This window comes from Mizuhopecten yessoensis, unplaced genomic scaffold (assembly GCF_002113885.1).
Source record: "Mizuhopecten yessoensis strain PY_sf001 unplaced genomic scaffold, ASM211388v2 scaffold2329, whole genome shotgun sequence".
Classification (NCBI taxonomy): Eukaryota; Metazoa; Mollusca; class Bivalvia; order Pectinida; family Pectinidae; genus Mizuhopecten; species Mizuhopecten yessoensis.
Window position 1 is genome coordinate 6513315 of NW_018404492.1, and position 25006 is coordinate 6538320.

Below are 25006 nucleotides of genomic sequence, written 5' to 3' on the forward strand. Positions count from 1 at the left end.
ACAGCACAAATAGGGATGGTTTGTATAGAGTAATTAAAAGGGATGGTTTGTATAGAGTTACTGATAGGGATGGTCTGAAAACAGTAATTAAAAGGGTTGGTTTTGTATACAGTAACCAATAGGGATGGTTTGTATACAGTACTAACAGGAATTGTTTGTATAAAGTAACCAACAGGGATGGTTTGTATACAGTTACTGATAGGGATGGTTTGTATACAGTACTAACAGGAATTGTTTGTATAAAGTAACCAATAGGGATGGTTTGTATACAGTTACTGATAGGGATGGTTTGTATACAGTAACCAATAGGGATGGTTTGTATACAGTACTAACAGGAATCGTTTGTATAAAGTAACCAATAGGGATGTTTTGTATAAGTTACTGATAGGGATGGTTTGTACACAGTGCTAATAGGGATGGTTTGTATACAGTCCTTATAGGGATTGTTTGTATTGTATGTTTGTATAAAGTAACCAATAGGGATGTTTTGTATAAGTTACTGATAGGGATGGTTGGTATCCAGTAACTAATAGGGGGGTTTGTATACAGTAACTAATTGGGATGGTTTGTATACAGTACTTATAGGGATTGTTTGTATTGTATGTTTGTATAAAGTAACCAATAGGGATGTTTTGTATAAGTTACTGATAGGGATGGTTGGTATCCAGTAACTAATAGGGGGGTTTGTATACAGTAACTAATTGGGATGGTTTGTATACAGTACTACTAGGGATGGTTTGTATACAGTAACTAATTGGGATGGTTTGTATACAGTACTTATAGGGATGGTTTTTATACAGTACTAATATTGATGGTTTGTATACAGTACTAATAGGGATAGTTACTGATAGGGATGGTTTGTGTACAGTTACTGATATGGATGGTTTGTATACAGAACTAATAGGGATGGGTTGTATACAGTACTAATATGGAAACAGGAATTGTTTGTATAAAGTAACCAACAGGGATGGTTTGTATACAGTTACTTATAGGGATGGTTTGTACACAGTACTAATAGGGGTGGTTTGTATACACTACTGATAGGGATGGTTTGTACACAGTACTAATTGGGATGGTTTGTACACAGTACTAATTGGGATGGTTTGTACACAGTACTAATTGGGATGGTTTGTATACAGTACTGGTTTGTATAAGTTACTGATAGGGATGGTTTGTATACAGCACAAATAGATAGGGATGGTTTGTATACAGGCATACAGCACAAATAGGGATGGTTTGTATACAGCACAAATAGATAGGGATGGTTTGTATACAGGCATACAGCACAAATAGGGATGGTTTGTATACAACAGTACTAATATGGATGGTTTATATACAGTACGTATACAGTACTAATATGGATTGTTTGTATACAGTAATTAATAGGGTTGGTTTTGTATAAAGTAACCAATAGGGATGTTTTGTATAAGTTACTGATAGGGATGGTTGGTATCCAGTAACTAATAGGGGGGTTTGTATACAGTAACTAATGGGGGTGGTTTGTATACAGTACTGATATGGATGGTTTGTATAGTTACTGATAGGGAATAGGGATGGTTTGTATACAACAGTACTAATATGGATGGTTTGTATACAGAACTAATAGGGATGGGTTGTATACAGTTACTGATAAGGATGGTTTGTATACAGTACTACTAGGGATGGTTTGTATACAGTCCTTATAGGGATTGTTTGTATTGTATGTTTGTATAAAGTAACCAATAGGGATGTTTTGTATAAGTTACTGATAGGGATGGTTTGTGTAAAGTTACTGATATGGATGGTTTGTATACAGTAACTAATAGGGGTGGTTTGTATACAGTTACTAATAGGGATGGTTTGTACACAGTACTAATTGGGATGGTTTGTACACAGTACTAATTCGGATGGTTTGTATACAGTACTAATATGGATGGTTTGTATACAGTTACTGACAGGGATGGTTTGTTTACAGTTACTGATATGGAAGGTTTGTATACAGGTCTAATATGGATGGTTTGTATACAGTACTAATATGGATGGGTTGTGTACAGTTACTGATATGGATGGTTTGGAAAGTTACTGATAGGGATGGTTTGTATACAGTACTAATAGGGATGGTTTGTATACAGCACAAATAGGAATGGTTTGTATAGAGTAATTAATAGGGATGGTTTGTTTACAGTTACTGATATGGATGGTTTGTATACAGGTCTAATATGGATGGTTTGTGTACAGTTACTGATATGGATGGTTTGTAAAGTTACTGATAGGGATGGTTTGTACACAGTACTAATTGGGATGGTTTGTATACAGTACTAACATGGATGGTTTGTATACAGTAACTAATTGGGATGGTTTGTATACAGTACTAATATGGATGGTTTGTATACAGTACTAATATGGATGGTTTGTATAGAGTAATTAATAGGGATGGTTTGTGTACAGTTACTGATATGGATGGTTTGTATAGTTACTGATAGGGATGGTTTGTACACAGTACTAATTGGGATGGTTTGTATACAGTACTAATATGGATGGTTTGTATACAGTACTAATATGGATGGTTTGTATACAGTTACTGATAGGGATGGTTTGTGTAAAGTTACTGATATGGATGGTTTGTATACAGTTCTAATAGGGATGGTTTGTATACAGTACTAATATGGATGGTTTGTATACAGTAAATAATAGGGATGGTTTTTATACAGTACTAATATTGATGGTTTGTATACAGTACTAATATGGATGGTTTGTATACAGTACTAATAGGGATGGTTTGTATACAGTACTTATACGGATGGTTTGTATACAGTACTAATAGGGATGGTTTGTGTACAGTACTGATAGGGATGGTTTGTGTACAGTAAATACTATCATTATGGTCAAGTACAAGTTACTGTTATTATAATCTTATAAAATGCCTCTCCCAATTTTCAAAAAAAAATATCAGTAGATAATGAATGATATATCCCCCNGTATTTTCACTTGGTTTTTCTGTCTGTATTCTATTAAATGACCTATTTTGCAAAAGATTAAGACTTTGAAGGTATTTAAAATAGAACAGCTTAAAATTATGGTGCAAATTAGGGAACAAACTACACGTTAGGTAACAACAATAGTACATATTTCATGCCTATATATCACACGCATTTTGTAAATGCCTTATATTATGGCGGGCTCAAAACTGGCTGATTGACAGTTAAACAAGTTAATACTGAATCTCATACTGAACTTAATAAGCAAATTGGCTTAGCCATGATAGGTAATGGTCTAACATTCCAAAGACAATTTCCTGCCACTTGACAAATGGCTTTGTGGTAAAGATGATTTCAAAATAATTGTGTTCATAGAAAACAAAAGTTCCTGTATAGTAAACTTTGGGTAAACTTCAGACTCAGTTGTTCCAGACAAAATAATCTGCGTGAGAACTTGTTAGAAACCAATAAATCAATGATTCAGAGTGGATCTGAGTTATTTGTTGTAGGCGGGAATAATTTTAACGAAACACAAGTTCAAATTAACCTGCTTCAACTGCATACCGCCCCATTGTTATCATACAAAACAACATGTAAAACTTAGTACATTGTACTTGACAATATTTCATGATATTGCTTTGAACATTTTTGTGTGAGATTTTGAAATCAGGCACAGAATTATGGCAGATGTCTTGTTTCTTGTTATATCCCCTTAACTTCCAACCATGTATTTCTATATTTCATAATAATGATCTCAGTACCTTACATGTCATACATATTGATAATTTCACTACATTGATATATACATATATATATATATATACATCAATAATACAAACATTAAGTTACAACAATTAAACCAGTCTCAATTGATATTTGGCACCTAATCTGTCTATTACATTGTAGTCCAATCAATTAAGATTGAAAAGTTCATTTTGTACATTTTTTTTATGATGGGGAAAATCCATGCACAGGTCAAACACAATAACTATGAGAAAACATATACATGTATTTAGAAAAAAATAAAGATGTACATTACACTATAAATGATCATGTTGAATTAAAAATCGGTATTCGTAAAGTTCATCCTATAGTATAACCTCTCTAATTCAAAATTTAAACCATTGAATAGTTGTACTGTAATATAAAGATCTGTTTGGTATATATATAAGTCTGTGTTTCCCTCTACTCTGTTAAACAGAATTAATTATATCTTCTTCGGGGGAAAATTACCTTATCAGAACTTGGATTAAAACGGACCATTTTTGTAAACGTTTACCAGATCTAAATATACCGCTTAATGTACAGTGCAACGTTTAATTTACAAAAAAGAAAAGAATTTGTTTTACCCCTAGTATCCAATTCATGATTTCATATGTCAAATCACACCATAAACATTTTTTTCCTTACAAGAAGACCTTAACTTTGAATATCTGTCTAGAAATACAATACAATTATATTGCTACACTATATAACTCCTCCCCCATGAACATGTTGTTTCTACAGCATATTATAACACAACATATATTGCAAAGATTTGGATGCCTCCACTTCCCCCCCACATTATAATGGATACATGTACAAATGTATTTGTACATTTGAGTGGGGGAAGTGGGAGTAGAGATGGTTAATATGAAAAACACTGACCTTCATTAGCATAGCTAGGGTGTACAAACCTGAATATCTACAATTCATAAAACAACTTTTAAAGATATAAATAAAAAATAAATATTTATATCTTTTCTTACAGAAGACATTGTTCATCATAAATAGCTATGCAATAATAACACATTAATACAGTTTATTATATAAGTATTATTACTATATATACAGTAAAGATTTTGAATAACGATGTATACAAGAATATTGAAATCACTAAATATTGTGTCATTAACCACAATAGTCTACGTTTGCTCTGCCCCAACACCAGACTGTTTTGGTATAACATCTACCTGTCTACACGTCTATTGTCTGGTGTTGGGGCCTGAATAAACTCTGGCTACAACCATAGTAAAAGTTAGAATTTTAAAACAAATTCATATATAACTCGTGTACCTGTAAGTTAATTAGTGATGCACACGCGTAGTTGGGGTAGCATCAAAATACCTGGTACATACTTATAATGATTAATTATCTATAATAAATGAATGGAAAAAATTAGATCTGACTTCCAACAGTCTGATCATAAAACATATGACCATGTACTTAAATAGCAGCCTACTTTTAGAACATATTCTGTATAGCACATTTCAACATCAGGCCATTCCCGTTTGCAAATTTTGAGTAACAAAATGGCACAATATATAAAGTCCTTCAGTTTTTCAAAACAACTTAACTTAAATTTCCCCATAGGGAAAGCATTGCTTATATAAAGGGAAGATCTTCACTTAGTAAAAGGAATGTTTGTGAAAATAGAGCCAAAACTTGCGCTTTCAAAAATAAATTCATAAATAAAAATTAAATTGACCACCACTTTGAAGATGCTGGGTTTCAACATTTAATCAACACTGGCAGAGGCACCAGTTCACTTTCTTAAATTTTCCAGCTTTTATTATTTTCTATGTTTGTATGATCATGACTTTCTCTCACATCTGTATATGTATGTACAACTGACATTAGAAAAGAGTTCTGATGAAATCTGTTCCCAGTCATTTTATATTCAAAATATACCAAAATGAGTTTAATTTGGTTTCAAGTCATGTAATAAACTTTAGTCCTTCCACTTTTCACCATAAAACTATTATATCAGTTATATAATAAGGATTGCAAGTGACCCACTTTAGGATTACAGAGGAGCTATAGTCAGACCTCTAACTGTTAGGCCACAGGCTTAAGCATACTTATAGTCCTAACTCAACCACTGGAGTATTGTCTCAGCCAATCAGAATCTAGAACGGCCATGTTAAATGCTCAAAATGTAAAAGTCAACCTTTTTACAGTAAGTTCATGATCATCCGTTACATATCACCGTCACAACATATCAACAAAGTCGGTCCCATATGAACTAAAGTTATAACAGTTATTGTCTCAGCCAACCTGAGGCCATGGTCACCATCTTGAATCCCAAAAATTTGAAGCTATATTTGATGCGGAGTATAACCCCTATGCATTTCTTCAAGAAAGATTCACTATCTTTTGGAAAAAATTGTTTGCCTTTGTATATTTTACTGTATAAGTTCACGTGATTAACAACAGCATTCTTGATAGATGTGAAATAAAGTGACTTATGACCATGGTACCTGCAAGGTGACTCTTCGCAACCTATTTAGCTTAAATTGTCACCATAATGTGACCTTACTCAAATAAAAAATATATGGCATTTGACAAAACTAAGCAAAATATTTAAACTACATAAATTTAGTACAATGATGTTTAAAGTTGTCTTATAACCATTAGGCCATATTACAGAACAAGGGTTGTTCATGTGTTTAATTTATTACAGAACTATTTCTGCAATTAGTACTAGCCGAAAAGGAGAAATATGAAATGGATAAGTTATACGAAGGAAAGAACAGAGTTAATACTATCTTATAGAATTGTTTCTTAGAACAAACGTCTAGTGTATGATGTCATAATGCCATACAATATTAAATATAAAAAAATTGCCCGCAATTTATGTACTTCAGGGGTGAAAAAGTTTGTAATGTAGCCTGCTAAGAGGGCATAACCTGTCGACACGTACCGAATAAATCTGAAGAGACCTATATATATGTATACCCTGAGGCTGTTGTGATTGATACTTTTACCCGATTCTCTTATGTAAGTGACAAAAAAAATAATGGTAAAACTAATCTGAACGAACTTGTGTAATCCTGAAACATACAAGTAGGTCACATATAGTATACATTTCTATGAATTGTAACCTAGAATCCACCCCTGTATGCAAACTGAATCCATGTGATCAAAAACATGTCGATTATCATATTGTTCTCTTAAGTTTTGGTTCAGAAAAGTTTCACCATATTAAACACCAACAATTTTAGAAGTTATTGATGAAATGAGCGTTGTTGCCATTCTGATCACTGAATACAGGTTACAAGCATTAGTCTATTATGTAGTGTTACTCTCTTCTGAGTAGATCAAGATGGTGTTTTATTAGATCAGTCTTATTAATGGTGAAATATATATATGTATGGCCTTTACATATATATATTCATGATCAGATCAATGTTATATTAGTACATCAGAAAATAGCTTATCATGTATGTATACATAATGTATATGATGTTAAATAGAGTAACAACATCCATAAATATCCTATTTGAGGAATAGATATCACTTTCTTTCTTAATATTAGTGTATATATAGGCTACCTGTAGCTTAAGTACATACCTAGGGTAATTAACTAACTGAGGAAATTAAGTGCATCAATTCTTTTTATATGCACATATGATAGATTTGTTGCAATATAGGGACAACAGTCATGTTCCTAATTTCCTAATTTTCTTCTTCAACAAACTTCAGCTGAAATACAGACAGTACACACAAAGGTAAAAATGAAACATTCAGCTGAAGTACAGTACACACAAAGGTAAAATAAAAACATATTTTGATGGATTTAAAAAAAATAATAACAACAGGAAGCAATTTGTGACCTTGAAGGAGGTCACTATACATGAAGATGGATTGGACTTTTTTGAGGTTTGTTCAGACCTAAGTGACTCCCAATGCTCAGAGTCGTTTATAGAGATTCGTTGTTTTCCTGCAATACAAAGTAGGGGATTTGGAACTGGCTGACAGGGAAATCAGTTAGCCACTCTCCCCCGGGGTACTCCACCCCATGCATAGGGTCTAGCCAACTGCCCTTTGGCAGGTAAATGTTCCTTTTCCTGACCCCAGAACACAACACAGGGGCAACCAGAACCCTGTCCCCTAAAAGGAACTCGTCCCCTAAACTGTGCGTGTCCTCGTCTAGGGGATCCAACCACCATACAGGTCGTATGAAGGGACTAGTCTCTGATACCTGTGTTCGTAACTGTTCCAAGATCGGAACTACAAAGTCTTGTCTAAATTGAGAGAGATTTTGAGCATGCAAGATGATATCATCTCCACAGAATTGTATGTTCGATGGAACTTTTAGTGCCGGGAAGAAGACAGATAACTGTAGCCACCTTACAAAGGAATCGATAGTGTCATTGTCTAAATTAATATTGCCTTTTGCAGAAGATAAGATATATGGATAGCCATACAGGCCCAACGTCAGTGCTTCAGACAGTGACTCTGTAACACAGCTTGCATTGTTTTCATTCACCACAAAGTCAACAGACACCTCAACGAATGCATGCTTGTCCTGTGATCGGAACATTCCCTTTGTGACAAGATGTTCGCTCAAAATGTTTAACAAGTCTATCCACTTGCCGTAGACCTCTCGGTCTAATAGATCTGATCCATTGGAATGTCTCACCATAAACATCTGAGGTATTGGCAAAAACTTGAAATTTCTTATGCCATGTGTTGTAGAAATGTTTGAAATTGCATCAGAAAACCAGGACGAGAAATCGTCATTGTCAATGTCCCAGACAACCACCTGAGTATTACTGTGTGTGAGCACTTTGGCACCCAGCGATAAAGTATCAATCAAAAATAAATTGTTCTTAATCCCAAAACTAAATGAAGGAGAATTCAAAGAGCAGAGTGGACTGAGATTCAACATAAAATCACAGTCGGTGGAAAGCATTGATATGGCTGAACTGATACTTGGAGATATTGCTTTATTAAATTTGAGGTCACCTAGTTCCTGTTGCCAATGAGAATCAAGTTCCAAAACATTGCACGCAAAATTGGTTGATCCGAGAAAGTTTTTAAAAGTGATCAGTTGATCACCATAGGAGTCTTGGGAGCCCCCTACTTCTGCTGACCACAGGAAGTTGTCTGTGTACTTGACCTGCTCCGAGAGATTGCGAAGGGCCGGCAAGTGGAACTTTTTACTCACGGCTAGGTGAGTGGCCTTGACATCGTAACCCTGACAGGCAAAATAATTCAGATTCTTTCGGGCCTCGACACCGTTCAGTGCTGGTGATATACACATCTTCTGATGACTGCTTTCGTTCCAGCTGAGCTGATAGGGTCCACCTCCAGGAAGGTAAATAGCAGCACCTTTCGATGACAGAAAGTAATAATCTATCACGTCCATACCATTTCTCTCGTTATGGCCGAACCTACTGAGAGCCATTTTCCTCTGTGCGCTGATTGGCCAGGGCCCCGGTAACATGTTGTACCAATGACCAATGTCCATTTCAAAGCAGTCCTCGGGGAACACATTTATTGGGTTAACCCAGGACACGTTGTAGCAGATGACATCATCAATATTAAACGGTGTCATGTCTACCATGTTGCCATCATCCCATGAAATGCATCTCCCCTTTTTGTGTTTGTCTCGGTTGGGACATTTTTCTGTCGGACGTCCTGCGAATATTTCTCCACCTAAGTGTCCAATGGTGGTTCCCTCGTCCAACCGTTTGCCGACAATTGTCAAAAACTCTCCGTCAATTACAAACTTAAGGTCGGAATAGTCTTTGCCACTTGCATCATGCAGACTCCAAATAACAATAACCCCAACGGCCATAAATATGAACATACTTGTGACGATCACCTTGAGAATCTTTCTTTTTATGTTGGACTTTTTGCCATCAGCAGGAGGTTCCTGCAAAACAAACCAAGACATTTTTTGGTAAAAGCACATGTTTACATCACGAAAAAATCAACAAGAGAACATTAGGAAGATGGAATAACTAGACAATATTATAAAACACTTTATTTCCGTGTATAAGTTTTATTTACAAATACTTAAATATGCAATTTAGACGACGCTTTTTCAGTTTTGATAGTTATTATCCATAGAATTAATATTCCCCGAGGATTGAAATTTGTGAAAGAGTTTCCTCAGGAACATAAAAACATATCTTTCATGAAAACAATTGATCTACAGAAATAATGAAATACGGATATTTTGAATAGTAAAGCAGACTCAACAGCGGGAGAAATTATCGTTAAAAATATTTTACAGTTGATCGGCATATGTTGAACATACATGTATAATGTTTGACAACAATATTCTTGCCCAGAAGCTGACCCTTTGACTCCCCGATATGACCCCTTTTTATGGCCTCAGAGCTCTGATATGACCCCTTTTTATGGCCTCAGAGCTCCGATATGATCACATCCAATTGCAGAGGCATATGTCAAGCTGAATGTGCTAACACTAGTCTGTTAACAGTATACAATTTTAAAAGATGTAAAACACATATGCATATTACTGCAAATGTACATGCCTAGTTGTGACCCCTTTGATAGCCAGTTATAAACATGATACACTAAGTATGTATTTATACACTGCAGTTGACCCTCAGGCAATATTAAATATCATATATCAAAGTTCTGACAATTGAACATCAGAAGGAGATTTTCAAACACTTAATTAAATTATCTTTAGTCCTTAGAGCCCAATATTGCTTTTATTCAAAAAGGCACAGTGGCGACATCCCAAAGATATCTCTCAGATTATTCTTCGTTTCATCGTGTTTCACATGCAAACATATAACACTAAATTTGATGTGAACAATACATTTAATCAATACTTCATCAAAATAAAGAATATCTGTGATACATTTTTTTTAAAAGATCTCGTTACGAGGTCCAATAAAAGTCAACCTAACATCGAGAGTTGAACCTTGCCCCTAACCAGGTTGCAAAAACTGTCCAATGTTTTAGGCCTCATAGTTGACCCGGACTGGTTGAAGCACTTATAGTACCCATCTTCACTACCTAAACAAATCTAACTTCATATACATATATGAAGGTGTACATGTAAGCAGAAGGATCAATTAAAATTACTTGTATTGATCAACAGATGATCATGACAGAACAGTTATTTAAACAAGAGGCCCAGAGGGCCTGTATCGCTCACCTGACTATGTTTAAAATAATTGGTATGAAGTAAAGATATAGCACTCCATGGTAGGTGCTGTAAGTACATTTCAGGAAGATCCATCCAGAACTTGAGATACAGCGAGAACAAACTTCAAACAGAGCCCCACCCCTATGCCCCTAGGGGGTCATACCCACCATTTATACAAAATTGAGTCCCCTTGGCCAAAGGCTGCTCTGGACTAAATAAGGATAAAATCCCGCCCATCAAGCCCCTGGGGGGTCAGACCCACGGTTTATACAAAATTGGTTTCACTCCACCCAAGGATGATTCAGACTAAATATGGAACAAATCTTTCCATTCCTACAGAAGAAGAAGGATTTTAAAGAATAATTTGCTATGTTTCCCCTATTGGGCCCGGCCGCCAATCAGGTCCCTGGGGGGCCAGACCCATGGTTTATACAAAACTGGTTCCCCTTCACCAAAGGATGCTTCAGACTAAATATGGAACAAATCCTTTCATTCTTACAGAATAAGAGGGATTTTAAAGAATTTGCTATGTTTCTCCTATTGGGCCCCCCCGCCCCTCAGGCCCCCCAGACCCACAGCTTATACAAAATTGGTTCCCCTTCACCCAAGGATGATTCAGAATAAATATGGAACAAATCCTTTCATTCCTACAGAAAAATAAGGATTTCAAATAATTTGTTATATTTCCCCTATTGGGCCCTGCCCTTCAGCCCCCAGGGGGGCCAGATCAACTGTTTATACAAAGTTGGTTCCCCTTTACCCAATGATGATCCACACAAAATATGGAACAAATCTTTTCATTTCTACAGAAGAAGAAGGATTTTAAAGAATAATTTGCTATGTTTCCCCTATTGGGCCCTGCCCCTCAAGCCCCTGGGGGGTCAGACCCAAGGTTTATACAAAATTGGTTCCAATTCACCCAAGGATGATTCAGACTAAATATGGAACAAATCCTTTCATTCCTATAGAAGAAAAAGGATTTTAAAGAATTTGTTACATTCCCCCTATTGGGCACCGCCCCTCAGCCCAAGAAATGTCCATGATGTCATTTATAAGTCTTACAACCAAGAAAGTCCATGATGTCATTTATAAGAATTACACCAAAGAAAGAACCTGTTGTCATTTATACGTCTTACACCCAAAGAACCTCATGTCATTTATAAGACTTACACCCAAAGAACCTTATGTCATTTATACGTCTTACACCCAAAGAACCGCATGTCATTTATACGTCTTACACCCAAAGAACCGCATGTCATTTATAAGACTTACACCCAAAGAACCGCATGTCATTTATACGACTTACACCCAAAGAACCGCATGTCATTTATAAGACTTACACCCAAAGAACCTCATGTCATTTATACGTCTTACACCCAAAGAACCGCATGTCATTTATAAGATTTACACCCAAAAAACCTCATGTCATTTATACGACTTACACCAAAAAATCTGCATGTCATTTATAAGACTTACACCCAAAGAACCTCATGTCATTTATACGACTTACACCCAAAGAACCGCATGTCATTTATAAGATTTACACCCAAAAAACCTCATGTCATTTATACGACTTACACCAAAAAATCTGCATGTCATTTATAAGACTTACACCCAAAGAACCTCATGTCATTTATACGACTTACACCCAAAGAACCTCATGTCATTTATACGACTTACACCCAAAGAACCTCATGTCATTTATAAGAGTTACACACAAATAACCTCATGTCATTTATAAGACTTACACCCAAAGAACCTCATGTCATTTATAAGACTTACACCCAAAGAACCGCATGTCATTTATAAGACTTACACCCAAATAACCTCATGTCATTTATAAGACTTACACCCAAAGAACCTCCTGTCATGTCATTTATAAGACTTACACCTAAAGAACCGCATGTCATTTATAAGACTTACACCCAAAGAACCTGATGTCATTTATACGACTTACACCCAAAGAACCTCATGTCATTTATAAGACTTACACCTAAAGAACCTCATGTCATTTATAAGTCTTACACCTAAAGAACCTCATGTCATTTATAAGTCTTACACCCAAAGACCCGCATGTCATTTATAAGAATTACACCCAAAGAAACTCATGTCATTTATAAGTCTTGCACCTAAAGAACCTCATGTCATTTATGAGAGTTACACACAAATACCCTCAGGTCATTTATAAGACTTACACTAAAAGAAAATCCTGTCATGTCATTTATAAGAGTTACACACAGATAACCTCAGGTCATTTACAAGACTTACACCCAAAGATCTGCATGTCATTTATAAGAATTACAGCCAAAGAACCGCATGTCATTTATAAGACTTACACCCAAAGAACCTCATGTCATTTATAAGAGTTACACACAAATAACCTCAGGTCATTTATAAGACTTACACCCAAAGAACCTCATGTCATTTATAAGACTTACACCCAAAGAACTGCATGTCATTTATAAGAGTTACACCCAAAGAACCTCATGTCATTTATAAGACTTACACCCAAAGAACCTCATGTCATGTCATTTATAAGACTTACACCTAAAGAAGCTCATGTCATTTATAAGTCTTACACCCAAAGAACCGCATGTCATTTATAAGACTTACTCCCAAAGAACCTTATGTCATTTATAAGACCCAGAGAACCTCATGTCATTTATAAGACTTACACCCAAAGAACCGCATGTCATTTATAAGACTTACACCCAAAGAACCTCATGTCATTTATAAGACTTACACCCAAAGAACCTCATAAGTAAGCTGATAACATAAGATCAATATATTGTTAAAGTTTCCCATACATCAATATAGTGTATCACTTCATCAATATAGTGTTATATTTTACCACAACATTAATATAGTTATTGATTTTACCACTACATCAATATAGTAATATATTTTACCACAATATGATGTCAACATCAATAGTGTTTGATTTTACCAATACATCAATATTATATAGTTATAAATTTTACCACTACATCAATTTAGTAATAGATTTTACCACTATATCAATAGTGTGTTAGATTTTACCACTATATCAATATGATGTTAGATTTGAACACAACATCAATATAATGTAGTGTGACATTTTACCACTACATTTTTGTATATCAATATGATGTAAGATTTTACTCCTTTTTCAATAGTGTTAAGATTTTACCAATATATCAATATAGCGTTTGATTTTACCACTATATCACTTGAGTATCATATTTCCCCTGCACCACTGTGTTAGACATCAGCATCTTTTCACTACAGTGAAATCAGAGCAGTATATGTTAGAGCTCCATAATAATACAGTTCATTTTGTCTGGTTCATCATATTTTGTACAACTGACACTTATTGATTGAAAACAAAGCAATTGTCTTTTATTATATGGCCTGTCTTATCAATTCCGACCTCCATGATCGATCTGAAACTACAATGTATAGTACATAATGGCCACACTTGCATTCTTGAGACATTTATTGATTCTAACATGAAATTTACTTTCACAACCGGTACTGCAGAGCAACACATGCATTAATATTTTTAATAAGAACACAACAGTAAACTGTTATAACAAAAAGCAGCACCACCTTAGTACTGAAAACCAGTTCGATACATGAAAATATCCTTGCTGTTACAGCCATAATTAATAAAAACATTTACCATAATGGATGAAGAATCAGAGTTCACTTAACCCCGCTTCAGCTCCAAGACGACCAAGTGCAATGGTAAGAATTTTCTTCAAAAACTGTTCTTGAGAATGACTGTAGATTATTTATAAATGAAGGTCACCACCACAACTGTACTTCCAATGAATCTCCTATCCTATCTGGAATCATATCTAACTGAAAGCAATAAATCAGAATAATTCCAAAGTCAGAATCAACATCCACAAATATAACTCCCGATAGTTGTACATGTTAAATCATTCCTTTTACGAGCCGATGTGTTTACAACATATCCTGGATCCTTTGTCTGTGTTCCTCCCCCTCTCCTAACCACCACTACATGTACACAACCAGTCGGTGTACCTACTCATCAGGGAGTTTATAGCCACACAATTGGCAAGGTTTCTTACTAACAATAGTAAAAATTCCTTTCACCTGTATATATCCCTAGATTTAAAGTGAATGACTGATCAATGCTCATGAGATCTGTTAACAGGTAGCACTGTAAGTGACCAGTACTAAATATTCCTATGTGTATACCTGCAGGGTCCTTAGTCTGATAGGTGTCATAGAGCTACATACACAGGTAAAAAATACTCTAACCACACAAACAGATGAAATACATCTCAATCTTATTACATAAACAGGTGAAAGATGTCTTAATCTGATTATATCACTACACAGGTAAAACCTTTCGAAGTCTAATCATCTAACATACACAATGTATAAAGACATTGTTAAGAAACCTACAAACAGTTAATATTCATCTCCTTGGCATTACCTTACAAAATTTAAGAAAGAATGTTCTAACCTTAAAATAATTTCAATTTAAATGGTTACAGTGGATAAAAGTAAATATCCTAAATTCCTATAAGTAAATGCCAAACATTATTAAATCTAAAGCGTAAAATGCGGTACATCCTAAAATCTTCCATGTAAAATGTCAAACATTCTTAATTTTTTATATGTAAAAGCTGTACATCCCATAATCCCAATATGCATTGTATATACCAGCACCAAATGTCACATCACCAAGCCATAGGACTTATTCCTTCAGAATAGAACATTTGAAAGATGGATCAGGTTTTTTACCATAGCTATCCACAACAAATTTCAGCACCAGTAACATACATCTACAGAGAACTAGCACTTTAACGACCGATATCCTCACTTCCCACTACTACTGTCGGCATACACATCACAGTAGATAATTCTGTAAAATTTGTCCAATGTACATGTACATGTACAAGGAAGGGAAATGATTTAATTTCATTCAATCTTCAATCAAAAGCATATGTCCAGTTTCGGTCAAATCTGGTTCCATATATATATACACTATGTATCTACTCAACCAGAGAATATGGCCATAAGAAATCCACAAAAGCAGGCAATTAGTAACACTGCGTATCACAGGTTCATCCATAGATCATCAGTGTAGGGCTGTAGTTGTCATATGTACCATCCAAATAAAATCTAGCTGAAACATCAGGCAGAAACATGAACCGTATATCCAAGGAGAACGGTCATGGTCTTCAGAAATATTCTATGACACAATATCAGACTTCCAAACATAATTGAAACACCCTCAACAGCCTATCTGGTACTTCAATACTGCGGGCACATACATGTACATGTAGTGCACCAACAGTCCAAAGGCACATGTACATCATCAATGTGTATCCACATTCCACACGTAGGAATATTTGACCTCATCTTTTACGGATCAAAAATATGATGGACTGAGCTTCATCACACAATGTCTGGACAGCAATGATAGAACCAGGACAGGCATCGACTTGACAAGAAATAAATCTACAGAAGAATGAGAGGCGGAAAGGAAAAGCTCCAGAGATCTGTAGACGACTGGACAAATATATATCCCTGCTCTAGTGGCTGGAGTCTTAACAAGTAGATTGTGTATTCAGTCGTAGGAGGTGTCACTGAAATTTACTCCTACCAGGTATAATAATGTACAGGGATACTGGTCACAGCAACCCGCATAGGTGGTAAGTATCCACAAACAGAGAGCTACATAATCCAGGCAAACTTAGAATTAATATCATGTATGATTCGACAGTCTATCCCAGTCAGCCCACCATTTGTACAATTATGAATCCCTGCCTCCTATGAATGCTTCTGACCAAATATCGTTAATAGCAATATAGCCAAATTGCCCCCTTTTGGACCCTCCCATCAGCCCTCTGGGGGGTCAGCCCAACCATTTGTACAATTTTGAATCTCCACTACCGAGGGATGCTTCCAGTCAAATATGGTTGATATCTATCTCTTAGTTCCAGAGAAGTCACTTAAATCAATATAGCACAATTGCCCCCTTTTGGCCCCGCCCCTCAGGTCCCTGGGGGGCTGGACCCACGGTTTATACAAAACATGGAACAAATCCTTTCATTCCTACAGAATACCTGTGTGTAAGTTATCTCCCTTTAAAACTGTCAATTATAAACATTATTTAAGAAATCAGCCCTATACGTACGTTAACAACCACTGTAGTGTTGTGTGAACAACTTTCCAGACAAGATTCCAGTAGTAATCAAGTCTAAATACCACCAGCAAAACATATTTTACAGGTTTCTTTGTTGTGAAAATCCTCAAGAAAGGAGATAGTAAAAAGTGGTTCATTTACATACAGCATACACCCTTAAAATGGACATCAACTATGATAGTAGTTTTCCGTACAAGGCTGGCCGTCGTCGAGGTGTTGAGCAACAATGCCACCCCATACATCACAGGCCATGCTTATTCAATTACACACACAATCACACAGATATAGCGCACCGACATCGTCTTGCTAATGAAACTCCTCTTACAGTAGTCACCAATGTTAAAACGTGCTCATTTACATCAAAACTGGCTTCATCAAATTAAGAAGATTAGAATTTCGATTGTTTTCCATTTTGCAAAAGCCTGGTATCTGTAGGTCAGACACATGCATATATATAAGTTTAACAATAAGCTTCGTTTTAGAGCACTTGGATCAATACAACAAGATATTCTGTGAGAGGGCGCACTCCATACCATTGGTGGCAGCATAACGCATAATACTCGGGGGCTGGTACAATTCAATTAATACCATATGGAATCATATATAATTCAAAACCGTACATCTGAAATCATGTACATGCATTGCTGTTTATGGTAATAAACCATTAACTCATTCAGCCCTGAAGACACATTTGAACTCTTCCAATTCAAAGGTTGGAATAAATCATTATGAAATTTCAGGGGTGAATGAGTTAAACAAAATATGACATTCCAACTACTCCAGACACAGATCTATCAAGGCTGATTATACATGTACTATAGAATTAGGGAAATTTGATACAAATAATTGATTTTTTCGGGAACATTTATTCCTAAACATTTACTCCTTTTTTTGCAGTGATATTGCACAAGTACACGTAAACTAACATTTTATAGTACTAGCCAATGGGCATGTTTTGAAAAACAACCTTCTAGTTCAACTATATTTTTATATATAGTAAATATCGAATTTTTTCGTGGATTTAGCAGTTGTTAAAATAACCAGAAAGCCATTTCTGGACTAAAATATGCTTTTAACAAGCTTAATTGTGGTTTTAAAATACCCTTCTTGAGAGAATGAAATTGAAATGTCTCCCCAAATTGTATGACATTGTGGCCATCTTGAATTAATATTTTTTCTAAAAAGTCATGACATAAACTTTTTAGCTCTGAATTTAACTTAAAGCATAATTTCCAATGCATTACTGTTTTTTTGATATTTATAAATATAAACAAATGCTTATATGTCAACTCCATCCGATAAGAATTTGAAGAATTTGAATGTGCAACAAGATCATTCACAGTTACTTATTACTCTACTGCCTTCTGTTGTGATGCTGTTTACCACGGACGGTTATCATCACCCTCCAACCCCAACCAAATATTCTGCCTTACCACTGACGGTTATCATTACCCTCTAACCCCAACAAAATATTCTGCCTTACCACTGACGGTTTTCATCACCCTCTAACCCCAACAAAATATTCTGCCTTATCACTGACGGTTTTCATCACCCTCCAACCCCAACCAAATAGTCTGCCTTACCACTGACGGTTTTCATCACCCTCCAACCCCATCCAAATATTCTGCCTTACCACTGACGGTTATCACCACCCTCTAACCCCAACAAAATATTCTGCCTTATCACTGACGGTTTTCATCACCCTCCAACCCCATCCAAATATTCTGCCTTACCACTGACGGTTATCACCACCCTCTAACCCCAACAAAATATTCTGCCTTATCACTGACGGTTTTCATCACCCTCCAACCCCAACCAAATATTCTGCCTTACCACTGATGGTTATCATCACCCTCCAACCCCAACCATATAGTCTGCCTTACCACTGACGGTTATCATCACCCTCTAACCCCAACAAAATATTCTGCCTTACTACTGACAGTTATCATCACCCTCTAACCCCAACAAAATATTCTGCCTTACCACTGACGGTTTTCATCACCCTCCAACCCCAACCAAATACTCTGCCTTACCACTAACGGTTATCATCACCCTCCAACCCCAACCAAATATTCTGCCTTACCACCGACGGTTATCATCAGCCTCCAACCCCAACCAACTATTCTGCCTTACCACTGATGGTTATCATCACCCTCCAACCCCAACCAAATACTCTGCCTTACCACTAACGGTTATCATCACCCTCCAACCCCAACCAAATATTCTGCCTTACTACTGACAGTTATCATCACCCTCCAACCTCAACCAAATATTCTGCCTTACCACTGACGGTTATCATCACCCTCCAACCCCTACCAAATATTCTGCCTTACCACCGACGGTTATCATCACCCTCCAACCCCAACCAACTATTCTGCCTTACCACTGACCATTATCATCACCCTCCAACCCCAACCAAATATTCTGCCTGACACTGCTCACCATACCACAGGTAATTTCATAAAATCCTGTCTGCATCTGCACGCCTTTTCAAAAATCAGCGGCTATACATCTATATCTAGAAAAACTATACAAACAAATGTAATATTGGACAATTACCTCTGCAGCTAATTTCATTTGCTCAAATTCTGTAAGTTTTGTCGGGGGCTGGTGGTTGAGGTTCAAGTTATCCCCTTGGACATTGCTATGTGTGCTGGACGTGGCCACGCTGGAAGGTTGAGATGATCGCGACTGACCCGTGTTGTTGCTGTACTTCTGGCCATTCTGAGCTTCCTCCTGACCTCCACCAGATAACAACTTGTCCCACTCTTTTTCACTGAAACACACATGAACATTGATATCATATACATTCTATATCCAGGTGTGCACCATACATTTACCTGAAAATTACAAAAGATATGAAAAGTGCTTGTAAAACAGTGTCTTTTGTTCAATTATCATATACTTGCAAACCTTTTGAAATTTCCATGGAGGATATTACATGAATTCTGAATTAAGAACATAAATAAAATAAGTGTATGTACACTCAAGAGATAAAATAACACTTTTAAATTGCATCATTTGAGCTGTTCTTTCAGATGAAATCATCAGATCTTTGAAAATAGGAATAGTTTAGCAAATTCATTGGTTGAAAATGCTAAATTTTAGGGCCCAAAATCGGGAGTCTCCCTCCTTAATATGGAGAGTTGGCAAGTATGAATTATTATTTATTTGTTTTGTTTTGTCTATAAAACATTAGCATTAATTTATTGACAATTAATATTTATTAAGTTACCAATAATCTATAGAATCACCAGGTCCAGGGTCATGATATTTGGTCTATAGCATGCTGGAACCACAGGGTAAGCACCTGAAAAAGACAGCTCTTGCAAAGCCAGTCTTATCATTTAGAATTTATATACTACAGACACTCGAACCTGGTCTATCAGATAAAGAATTCTTATAGGCAAACTGAAATTTTAAAAGATCGCAGAATTTGACCAAGGAGATCACAGTGCTTGTTATCCAAATCAAAGAAATATTTGTAAGACCTTGTAATAAAGGATGAAAAGTACTTTTAACATAACATGTTTCCCCCCACACATGGTGTAGCTGATCTTATTGAACTATACACAACATAGGCAGGCGCGTAGCTGCCACGTAAGCAAATAAGCAGTTGCATGCACATCAAAAATTCAAATATACTATTATATTTTTATTTATTTATGTATTTTGTAGTTCGGAAAAGTGATTAAATGATATGTGGTTCAATTGAAAAACATAAAATTTAACCACGGAATTAGATTGTTATCTAAGTCCGTGATTTAACTGTATAACCGACAGCCGACAATCATTATGTATCCGGAAGTTCCAACCTAGAGTACCTGGTGCCGATTTTATTATTAGTATTTTTAAAGTTGTCAACATCGGAAACATGCATGGCTGCAAATCCAACGAAAAACCCGAATCATCTTCGAAGAACAAGTTGATACATGACATCTTCCAAGCAGCTGTAGGTTCACATGAAACAAAATCCTCTTGCGACATTAACTTAGGCATCGACGAGTCTAAAACGGCTATTAGTATTAGGGCCTAGTAATGCCGGACCGAACACAGTTCTGATCAGTCTCAGTGGCGGACCTAGGGGTGTTGCCCTAGTTGCCCGGGCAACACCCTTTTTTCTGTGTTCAAAAATAATCTGGACTTAGGTTTTTGAAGATTTTCCTCTTTTTCATATGGGATTTTCTTTTTATATCAACCATCCTGTGAACTATGATTTTCTATGGCAAGCAGCAGTTTGAATATCTATATATGCCTAAGGGTAAATAAGGAGTCCACTACTTATACTCTAAACAATAGGGAATTAATCCTTTTTTGTTTATGTTTATATATTAGTAGGGTCTCCAGTCAGGTCAGTGGTGAAGGCTCAACAGACTGTCTTCCTAATTGTATTGTTCTAATGTCACGGTGTGGTGATCACCCTGTTCGTGGAGAGAGGATAAAACCATCTGTTGGAATTAGGTATATATATATGTTACTTGTTATTTCAAAGGTAGAGTCCATTTCATGACAGATAAACCTGTATTTTCACTGGTTTCATGTACACATGATCACCAGGAGTGATTTATTATACCTGTTAAAAAATGTAAATTTCAAAAATTTCAAACACAGTAAAGCATCCACCTTAGCGTCACGTTATCAGGTGAATAATAACCAATGTTAGCATAAAACCCTGGCATGTATATATATATCTTTTTTAACAGGTGTTGCCCTTGTACATATGCATGCATACAAATTCACAATAAAAGACAAACAGTCAAATCATAATTCATTTTTATGACAAACTAAATCAATATTTAATTGCCAAAATCCTCGCCTAAACTACATGCACATGAAAGGCATGACACAAACATCAACATTTTAACCAAAAACCTACATTTTTACCATTGTTTCAGAGAATTTGTTAACACTCGCTCCGCTCAGCCATCATCAAAAATATAATAGTATTACATTAGTCATTAGTATTACATCTTCAGAAAAAAAGAATTCGCCTCGCTCTGCTCGACAGGGAAATTATAATTGTCACAATCTCAGAAATAATGAAGTTCTATATATTGTTTGGTGCCAGAAAGTAGTATACATGTACAACCGACATGACAATTATAATTTATTAGTTTTTTTGAGTCTTCTGAGTTTGAAATTTTGGCCAACACCCAAAATTAATTCCTGGGTCCCCCCCCCTGTATTGTCTTTAGAAATAAGTTGAAAGTATCATAATACTAGGATATATACCTGCATGGCAACAGACAAAGAAAGATGCAAGCAATGGGTTATGTAAGATTTTGGCCCAGGTGAGTTTATAAAATCTTTTGGATTATTTTAATTATTTTGAATACAGATATTTTTTGTTTCTGATTTTAGGATTTTATTATCTAAAANATGCGCGTATAAGGATCCATCTGAGTTTTACATTCACTTCGCCTGCCAATGAGATATGAAAAAGGCAAAGCCTCAAAAGTCAAAAAAAGCCACGTACATGTAGCTTTTGCTAATCTGTGACATTACATAGGCCGTCATTTGTCCCGGTCATGAACTGATAAAGTATGTTTTTCAGAGTAGTCCTAGGCCTATCTTCAGTAGAGCTACTGGATATATATGTATACATATATCTAAACATCGATATAGGAGCTACCGTCATCTTATGTTCTGAGAAACGTGATGATATAAAAAGGGTTTGGGGGACACAAGGGCAAAAAATCTGAAATTAATCTGTTTATATTGGCTCCGACATTTTAAATATCTAGTTAATTTAGATTCATCAGGAAAGAGATATGACGCAACGGATAATTTCGGGTAATTCCAACAATCGACACATTTTTTTTGTCGGAGAAAAAAAGGAGAGCTGTCTTTCGCATTTGAAATACATTTGAACTTTTGCGATGCTTTCCAATAATAAAGTGATGAATCAACCAAAAAATGTTGTCTGTAAAATAAATTAAAACACTCAAATATGTATCTAAGGTATCTAAAAAGCAACCAGATGGCACGACAGAGCTTCTAGATCTAAAAAAAATCGGGGGGATGGGTGGGCATGCCCCGTACCCCCCTAGAATGGCTTCGCGCCTTTGGCGCTCGCATTCACACCTTTGGTGTGACTTTCTGCATGCACATCCAAATGAGCCCAGCTACACACCTGATAGGGAGTATCTTTAAAGACAACTTATTTTATGAATTAAAGGATTCCTATAGACCCACGTATATGGCAATTGTCTATGGGACCACTGTTAAGGTCAAACACTGCAAAGTCCCCTGAATATATTGTATGTATGTCAGATAGTGCGATAGAACAGTTCCTTTTGAGACTAGTCACTATTTAAAACAGTGGCGGATCCAGAGGCTTCAGGAACACCCCCCCTCCCCCCCCCTCCCCCNTTTAAAAATCATGTATTTTCACCATTTTCCTCAATTATTCCCCACATGGAACCCCCCCCTGGAAATTTGGAAACCCCCCCAGATAAGTCTCTGGATCTGCCACTGTAAAACGCTGTATTTATTTATTCATTTTTGTCCTACCGATGCCATAGAACCAGTGCTTCTTGGGCAATGTAATGGTGTTACCATATTTTTCCAGCAGTTAGCCCATGTCTGGTAAAAATTCCCCTGATATCTATTGTAGACTAGTAGAAATGCCAACTAAAACTATATTATTATCCTGTAATATGCCCCGCCCCTCAACTCATTCACCCCTGTAGATACATTTGAACTCTTCCAATTCAAAGGTTGGAATTGTTTATAATCAAATTTCAGGGATGAATGTGTTAATTAGAGTAGAAGTACATGTATAACTATCGTAGATAAGTAGAATATCTACAGTCATGGGCTTGTAGCTGTAAAAATACGTTAACGCTAGTACATATGCATCATACATAGATATATGCAACGTCCATCATGTTATAAATTATTGCTGAAAAAACTTTTTTAATTATTTTATTTTTAAATTAAATGAGACAGCAGTAGCTTATATTCAAACATGGATGACTTTTCAAAATGACATAACATACCACTTGATTTTGGCATTTTGCCAGATTATCGATTATGACCATGTGTAATTAATATTAAAAAATTGTCATCATCGTCCGTGGGCGTATGTTACATATTAACTATTTATTTAAACTATTTTCAATGACAATTATACAGCCAAACATCGCAACATTGAAGTGATAACATTACCGATTACGCAGTCCCTATCGGTATTGTTTATATATGGAACCAACATCCCTCAGCTAATATGATTTATCATTTGTAATTTACACCAAGTGTTATTTCAAAATATTAATAAATAATTACCAAAGTAAGACAATTACATTGCACTGTACATGTAGAGTAGCCTACCAAGAATCAATTAAATGTTAGAAATTGTGCTGTGCATACAATAATAACTCGACACCTTTAGCTAGCTACCAGAGCCTCGTGTGTCATGATGTTGATCGGGGCAATCCTATAACCTCATTGCTTTGTTAATGTATAGTGTATTGTACTTGTTCTCCAACAGAATTAAGGGAAGGATACTTTAATTCTCCTGGAGGGTGGTAGGAAGACTCATTTCCTCCTGGGTTTGACAGGCTTTTTCCTTTCTCAGGGGTTTAACAGAATAACAGCCAAACACCTTATATATTACCCAATACCCATAGCATGAAGCCATGCTTTGGTGCCATACAGTTATAATAAATGGTTATATAATATGTAGTTAAAATGAGTTAGTTATTTTCTTTGCTTGCATTACTGTCATTATATATATATAACTAGTTGCTTATCATCATTATAATAATTTACAGTATAACAATTAACAACATTATAAATGTCTACCAATGATGTCCCAGTATTATTGCTGGTTCAGGTAATATGATTGTTTGCCAATGTTCAGGTTGTAACAATTTGTTACCAATGAATGATAATTTATGGCCTAAATAATTGCCCTGACTATTCCCAATAGACCCTTGATGGTAGCATTGGTCTACAGATTTCTGACAATTCTCATGAGGTGGG

At 35.9% G+C, this 25006-nt stretch overlaps 1 protein-coding gene across 4 annotated transcripts in view; it reads right to left on the bottom strand.

Moving 5' to 3' along the window:
* Positions 1-2958: 2958 nt before the first annotated feature.
* Positions 2959-25006, bottom strand: part of LOC110445693 (uncharacterized family 31 glucosidase KIAA1161-like) — a 38790-nt gene continuing 16742 nt past the window's right edge. For 3 of the 4 annotated variants that reach the window (XM_021490463.1, XM_021490462.1, XM_021490464.1), the window contains exons 2-3: positions 19580-19796; positions 2959-9600 (exon numbers count right to left, since the gene is read on the bottom strand). In XM_021490463.1, the coding sequence (XP_021346138.1) occupies positions 7639-9600; positions 19580-19796 (2179 nt within the window). In that variant the 3' untranslated portion in view covers positions 2959-7638. Of the gene's footprint in view, positions 9601-14515; positions 14835-19579; positions 19797-25006 lie in introns of those variants that run through there. The other variant, XM_021490465.1, reaches the window with a different exon arrangement.